We start from the raw sequence: 8,316 nt of genomic DNA, 5'->3' as shown, positions 1-8,316 counted from the left end.
AATGAAATACATATAATACAGCAGGATACATTGAAATACAATGAAAAAAAGACAATGAATACAATGAAATACATGGAATACAACGAGATACATTGAATTACAATGAAAAAAAAGACAATGAATACAATGAAATACATGAAAATACATTGAAATATATTAATAGAAAATCAATTGCTCAGCCCCAAACTCCGCCGTCTTTGTTCAAGAACAAACTCTAATTTCCGGCGAATCCGCCATTCACCGGAAGCCGGTAGTGAAAACACGACCCAATGGAGATTGTGGAGAGTGTGAGGATCTGTATGGCAAAGGCTCTTGATAAGGCTACTGCTGATGGACATAACGTGGATAGTGGACTCAAAGCTATTGGGCTTACAAATCAGCGAGAGATCACTGTTGTGTGGTACAAATCCACAGGGCTACCTCTTTACAACGCCATTGTTTGGATGGATGTCCGTACGAGTTCATTTTGCAGGTCTTTTATGAATTTCCAACTTTTTTTCCGTTTCTTGATTTTGAACCAAATCCAACTTCGTTTTCCGATTAGAATCAGTATCTGTTTTTTCCCTTTAATGCATACACATTTGTTGAGAGAGGGGAGATAACCACGGAGAAATTCTGGCGTTGAGAGAGAGAGAGGGTGGAGAAAAATCTGAAAGAATGAGAGAGAAAATAATACAAAAAGTATTTTATGGCTTAAGAGTAGGAGGTAACCATAAATAGATATTTGGCTATAAAATCAAAAGGTATCTATAGAATATAATTTTTTAAAAGGGTATTTATTTAAAATAAATAAGTTATCAACCTTTGCTATAGGAGGTAAAAATTCCTAATTGAAATCCGTCGAACACTTGATGAAGAACTTGAAGAAAACACTGAAGTCCCAGTTAGCATTTTCAACGTCCCCAAAACCCTAATGGTTAGCGACCCGGATTCTTACGTGCCCAAGAAGTGGCTTTAGGCCCTTAGCATTATTGGCGTTCTGAACTGTATGAAATTGAGAGGTATTGTCGAGTTGTATGTTCATCTCATCTAAAAACAATGAGTGGTGTTGAGAGTCAAATTTAGCATTTCTTTCTGCTCTGATATCATAGTATAAATTTTATGACTTTCTCATTTAAAAGCTTAAATTCCTATACAGTGCATATTTTTATTTATTAATTATGTTATCGACAGGTATAAAGTTGCAGCTGTAAAGAGAACTCAGAATCAACTCCAAAATCTCAAATTCCAAAATCTTGTTGAACATCTGTTAAAATTGGAGTCTAGAATTCGTGCATGTTACCATAAGTACTTGAATTTCAGTGGGGAAACTTTGGCCTGGATGATGGCTGTGGACGCCTCATTTTTGCTCGAGTTTCTTCACATCTACGCCGTTAAAGAAGGTAAGGTTCTAATTACAGTTTCTTCCTCGAGGATGTCACACTTAGTCGATGCTGCTGGGAGAAAATCAGCACATAACGCCATACTTAGAGATTTAGCAATGCTTGAAAATCAAATACCATTATTCGTGTTAAGGAAAATTTTGGAACTTCAGTTCTCATCTTTAGAATTGGCAGACGACATGCTGATGGCTATGTTAGTGGGATTATGTAAGGAGCTTTCTCCTTTCAAAATGGTGGAAATTTTCCCAGAGGTTAAAGTAAGAGAATCTGCTCATTTGTTGGACTTTTTGTACCAAATGATCGTGCCTAAATTGGAATTAGGAACTTCTGAAATTACAGAAGATCATGATCAGGACCAATGTGATTTGAATCAAGGAGAAAAGAATTCTTTTGGAAAATCAAGTCACGTTAAACAATTTCTAAATGAAATTTGGAAGATAGTTATTAAATTAAACAAAGGCCCGGTACATCTTCTTAAAAGAATAGTATTTTCAAAACCTATGAAACTCATGTTCAAGCTGCCCTGGACACTTCTCTCTAATATTCCAGGGTTAAAAATCCTAATTTTGCCCATGAAATATCTAGGTTTCTCACAAGAAAATCCTGAAAATGAAAATTCTAATAACCCACCTCTAGTGGAGGAAATAACCATCCCCTCAGGCCTCAGTAAGTGAACTTTCTAAAGCAGGGGTAAGTATTGTAGCCACCAATGGAGGAATCACAAGCATAAGTTACGACAGTAAAAAGATGGCGTTACACTTACCTACTGTCAATCTTGAAATAAACACGGAAGTTATTTTAAGAAATTTAGTTGCATACGAAGCGTGTATTGCATCGGGACCATTGGTTTTTACTCGTTACACTGAATTAATGAATGGGATAATTGATACAGCAGAAGATGTAGCATTACTTAGAGAAAGAGGGATTGTATTGAACCGTTTGAAGAGTGATGATGAAGTCACGAATTTGTGGAATTCGATGGGTAAATCAGTGAAGTTAACCAAGGTGCCGTGCTTGGTTAACTGCTTCTAGGCCCAATTTACCCAATAAATTGGGGCAAAATAGTCCATGCAAGAATTCATACCATAAAATATTTTTCCATCACGTATACTGGAGAATCTTTCATTCATGCATTGGTTAACTTCACTGATTTACCTTGGTTAACTTCACTGATTTACCACACTAAACCACACTTCTAGGCCTAACTGCTCAATGCATTGCCCCAATTTATGTCACACCTGCTATTGTCAAAGATCGACCTAAGCGGTGCACAATCATATCTCAAATGCAGACTCTCATGCCAAGACACACTTGTGCTCACTCTAATTACTCTAACAGACGTTAAGACTCACTTTTTCTTCCTGAGTCACATGCCCTCACATAAACCAAATTTGAGAGAAGTTCCACACACATAAAATTCAACAACAAGGAACCATATATAGAAAGAATTCACTCACTCTCAGCGAAGAGCATTCACATGCCACACAGACACACCATAAGCTTGCCCCTAGTGTAATACTCCACTAATCGAGCCATTCAGTCAAAGATCAAGAGGTCTTTATAGGTTGTAATGTAGGCGAAGGGATGGGTAGGATATATTTGGATATAGTGACTAACCTCCCTAAGCACTTTTAATACACACTTCCTTTTGTTTCACCTTCATGTTCAACCCGATCATTATTCCACATTTTGTTTCACTTGTGACCCCCACTTTTCTTTAGGTACAACTGGCTTCTTCTTTTTCTTTTCTTTTCTCTTTTTTTTTTTCCAGATTTATTGTACACTGCCAGTTCACCAACCAGAACCTTCATTCTTGATTCCCCCTTTTTTTTTTCACTAACTCTCTCCCACCCCACACTTTGACTTTTGTATATTCTTTAGTGATTCAAGTGCTTCTAAGAGGTAAAGGTTCAAACAATTAGCTTATTCAAACACAGCGATTTAGATCATTACAGGGTTATCAAAGAACAGGCTTCAGGATCAAAGGGGGTAACTATGGTAATATGCACAGGTGGATTCTCAAGTATAGAGGGTTGCACAAAGAAATGCCTCAATCATCTCTAAAACCAAACGACTTCTATTTCGCTTTGCAAACAGTTCTAGGTATCATATGCAAGCATAGGATGCAAGTAACAACTCACACACACTTAGCATGTAACTCATTCCGAATCAGTTTATCAACACAATCATACGAGTGTTCAAGCCAGACAAGATGTGCAAAATTAAGGCATATATTATGAGTCCACAAACAAGCTTAGACGTCCACTCTCAAGTTCTTTTCTTTGCAAGTGTGCACATTTGGGGTTACATTCTGACCTTCACCCATCTAATCCTAAAACTACAAAAGAAAAATCTACCTAACCCGGTTCAAGAAAAACCCTTGGAAAAGAACCGTGGTCAAAAGAAAAACCAAGGGGGAGGTACTACACTACCTAAAAGAAGAAAATAAAATTAAAAAAAATTCTACATGGACTACTTCCCTCAAGAGTATTGTCCACCTAGTCCGTCATCAGGAAGAGTCCTCTACAAGTTTTATTTTTTTTTATTTTTTATTTTTTTATATATATCTGACTTTGACCCTCAAGAGACCCGTCAACAAGTGTCCGTCGTTGGGCCAAGTCAGCTACTCCTAATATAACACACTCACATATATACAACACATCACTCTCATGCTACAGCACAACAACATACATCTATATACATTACAATACACAGTTAGAGCAAGTCTCCCACCCCACACTTAAAATCATGGCATGTCCCCATGTCATATCAATAAAGTAAAGAGCAAAAGGATGAGACGGCTTCCCTGAGACTCAATCCGAGTCGGAGACGGTGCTGGGGTCTACATGGCAGGCCCTCCCCAATGCACGTAACCAAGCCATAAACCGGCTCTCAGATCGAGCCTGCCTCTGTGACATGGCGTCCATCCGCGTGTGTAGACCATCCACCGAGGTGCGGAGATCCGCGACCTCTTCCTCCAAGGAGCGTAGCATAGGCCGGGAGGACTGTGAGTGTGATAGGTCTGCTCCAGAATGGGGGCGCCGAGAGGGCCCGGCACTGTCAACAGACCGCCTAGACAGTGCAAAAGGAACCGGATCATCCTCCTCATCATCAATCTCAATTGTGGTGTGTGTACCCCTGCCCACTCTGATGCTAGAAGCTTTGAAAGCTGCTCTGGGAGGCAAATCTCCATCTGCAGGATTGGTGGGGGTGTTTCTCATCAAGCACAATGTGGTTACCAAGGAAGGGAAATAGAATCCCTTTGTCAGCAGCGATCCCCGTAAGACCATTTCATCTCCAATTACCCGGGCCGCATCAAAATCCTTCCCTGTCACAAAGCACCAAGTCAACAGTGCCCTATTGAAGTTCACGTCCGTGGTATTGCTGGATGGCAGGAACCTGCTACAGATAGCAGTCAACCAACACTTGGCCAAGTGAGTGAAAGAGTTAGAGTTGAGGGTTATTTGGTCACGTATCCAAATGGGCTATCCCCCTGTGCAAAGTACATCCGTCATGACCTCCCATGTCACCCCCAGCCTGTCATGGTAATAGTCGACGTCACTGGTGAACGGAGGCAGCCGCAACACCCGGCGAATTGTTTGAATTTGAGCACTGACCACCATATCCCAAACAATCACCTCCCTACCCAAGTTCAATGGGCAGTTGGCATAAAATTCACGAACCAGCATCTTGTTAACTGGTGCAGGGTCAGTAAATAGGAATTCCATTTCCCGCCTCCGTATTTCTTCATACATCTCCACTTTTTCGGCTCGGAGGGCTACCCGATCAATCGGGATCTCATGAATAAAGGTTTTTGTAGCCTTGGCGTTGAAGTCGTCCTCTGCCAGTTCCGATTGGAATCTGGACTCATCATAAGCAGGTCGTTGGGATGTGCCTCCAGAGCGCCTCTGCCTTTTGGGAGCCATGTGACCTGCAAATAATCAAACAAACCATCAACATATGCCCTAGCTAGTGCCAATAAGATGGTTACTCAGACTTCACCACCCAATGACACCAAATATTTCCCCTTAATTCATTCATAACAACCTCGAAAATAGCCTCATAATTTTCTTACCACTTCCGGCATAATACACCCCACACTTACTCCTTTCAATGTTACACATGACATACAACACCACCATATAACAAATACCACCATACCAACAATCAACTACACATCAACTACAACATCCCAAACCTAGATTGGGCTTAAACACCCCAAAAATATACAACATATTACCACAATTTTCGGCCAACACATGACCCAATACCATACTACACCACAAAAATCTAGTTTAGGCCTCCAAACCACCAAAACAACTTCACAATTATGTAATAATGGAGACCCAATTAATTTGGCACCAAACAACCTCATAAACATTAACTACAACAACTACAACAATGGCAAACATAAAAGAAAGCAAAAAATTCAAATTACTACACTGCTCCTACTAGGGTTTAAGCAAAAATAATAATTTAACAAACACTACTTAAAAGAGAAAGAAATAGAGAGAGAGAAGGATAACTTACTTGAGTTGAAGAGGTGAAGGAATGGAGGTGAGTTAATGGAGGTTTGGGGAGGAAGGTTGTTGTTAATGGAGGTTTGAAGAAGAAAAAGAAGGGGAGTTGTAGATGAAGAGAGAGAGAAAAAGAAGTAGGATGGGGGTTAGGGCGGAATTATTGAGGGGAAATAGAAAGGGGGGGGGGGGGTTTGAGGGTGTTAAAAAAAAAGAAAAAAAATAAAAATAAAAAAATTACTTACCTGGCCGCGTCTGTGACTGCTGCGGTTCTGCCGCGGTCGCGATAGAACCGCGAGCAGTGATATTCCGCGAGGCCTTCTGACCGCGGTTTCACCGCGGTCACGGTGGAACCGCGATCGAGGCCCTTCTCTGATTCTAACGCCCATTTTTTTTAAAGGTTACAATTACAACAATGTCATGGGTTGCCTCCCATGTAGCGCCTGATTTAACGTCGCGGCACGACTCATGTGAGCGAAATTAAGGTTCGCTCGACCTTTGGGGTTCATTCAAATGCAGCTCGGTCATCTCCTTAGGCTCGTTCATGCCCACATACAACTTCAACCGCTGACCATTGACTCTAAATGTACGAGAGTCATCTTCAGTAGAGACTTCCACAGCTCCGGAAGGAAACACTTCAACCACGCGAAATGGTCCAGACCACCTTGACTTTAGCTTACCCGGGAATAACCGCAGTCTTGAGTTATAAAGCATACCCTGTCCCCAGGTTTGAAATTTCGTTCAATGATGTTCTGATCGTGAAGCCTCTTCATTCTCTCTTTATATAGCCTTGTGCTTTCAAAAGCAAGATACCGGAACTCCTCTAGCTCATGTAATTCAATGACTCTCGACGTGCCCGCAGCTTCTAAGTCTAAATTCAGCTGTTTCAGTGCCCACCATGCTTTATGTTCAAGTTCTACAGGTAGGTGACAGGCCTTCCCAAACACCAACTTATATGGTGACATACCAATTGGTGTCTTGAAAGCTGTCCTGTAGGCCCATAGTGCAGCATCTAGCTTCCTTGACCAGTCAGTTCTTGTAGCATTTACAGTTTTTGTCAATACGCTCTTGATCTCTCTGTTGGACACCTCAACCTGTCCACTGGTCTGTGGGTGGTACGGAGTAGCCACCTTGTGGCGCACATCATATTTAGCCAACAACTTCTCGAAGGCCCGGTTGCAGAAATGAGTGCCTCCGTCGTTGATAATTGCATACGGTGTCCCAAAGCGGGTGATTTTTTCTTCTTTAGAAACCCGACTACCACCTTAGCATCATTGGTGGGTAATGCTGCAGCTTCCACCCACTTGGACACATAGTCTATGGCAACAAGAATGTATTTATTGCCATAGGAGCTGACGAAGGGACCCATGAAATCTATCCCCCAAACATCAAACACTTCCACCTCTTGAACTGGGTTCATGGGCATCTCGTGACGCCGGGAAATGTTCCCGGTGCGTTGACATTCATTACAGCCCTTGACCCATAAGTGAGCATCCTTGAACACCGTTGGCCAGAAAAATCCGGCCTCTAGCACCTTAGCTGCTGTCCTGATTCCTCCAAAGTGACCGCCATACGCCGAAGCGTGACAAGCCTGCAAGACAGAAGATTGTTCGATCTCGGGGACGCATCTCCGGATCATGTTATCAAGGAATATTCTAAACAAATAGGGCTCATCCCAGTAATACCATTGGCTTTCACGAAAGAATCCCTTCCCCTGGACCGATGATAGGTCGTGAGGAACAATACCACTGGCCAGGTAATTAGCATAGTCTGCATACCAAGGCGCTTCCTGATGAGTGGTAACAAGCAGCTGCTCATCTGGAAAAGTTTCCAGAATTTCCTCCATTTCTACTACATTTTCAGCTCCTTCAAGTCATGTAGGTGATCAGCGACTTGATTTTCAGTGCCTTTGCGGTCACGAATTTCAAGATCGAACTCTTGCAATAGCAACACCCAACATATCAGGCGTGGCTTAGAGTCCTTCTTTTCTATTAAGTATCTAAGAGCTGCATGGTCAGTGTATACGATTACCTTGGATCCTATCAGAAAGGACCGGAACTTGTCAAAAGCAAATACCACAGCTAGCATCTCCTTTTCTGTCACTGTGTAGTTCAACTGGGCTCCACTCAGCGTCCTACTAGCATAGTAGATTGGGTGCATCAATTTGTCCTTCCGCTGGCCTAGCACTGCCCCCACCGCGTAGTCACTAGCATCACGCATTAATTCGAACGGTTGCTCCCAGTCGGGGGCAACGATTATGGGTGCTGTGACCAGCCTTTGCTTCAACTCCTCAAAAGCTACCCTGCAATCATCAGAAAATACAAAAGGGTGATCTTTCTCTAACAACTTACAGAGAGGGTTGGCGATTTTGGAGAAGTCCTTAATGAACCTCCGGTAGAATCCGGCATGTCCAAGAA

At 42.0% G+C, this 8,316-nt stretch overlaps 1 protein-coding gene across 1 annotated transcript in view; it reads left to right on the top strand.

Annotated features, from left to right (window-relative positions):
* Positions 270-8,316, top strand: part of LOC109224425 — a 22,523-nt gene continuing 14,476 nt past the window's right edge. The window contains exons 1-2 of the mRNA XM_019389005.1: positions 270-472; positions 1,174-1,742. Of these exons, the coding sequence (XP_019244550.1) occupies positions 270-472; positions 1,174-1,742 (772 nt within the window). The remainder of the gene's footprint in view (positions 473-1,173; positions 1,743-8,316) is intronic.

The sequence above is a fragment of the Nicotiana attenuata genome, chromosome 3, assembly GCF_001879085.1.
Source record: "Nicotiana attenuata strain UT chromosome 3, NIATTr2, whole genome shotgun sequence".
Classification (NCBI taxonomy): Eukaryota; Viridiplantae; Streptophyta; class Magnoliopsida; order Solanales; family Solanaceae; genus Nicotiana; species Nicotiana attenuata.
Note: the sequence above shows the minus strand (reverse complement) of the source record. Positions and strands in the feature narration are given on the sequence as shown.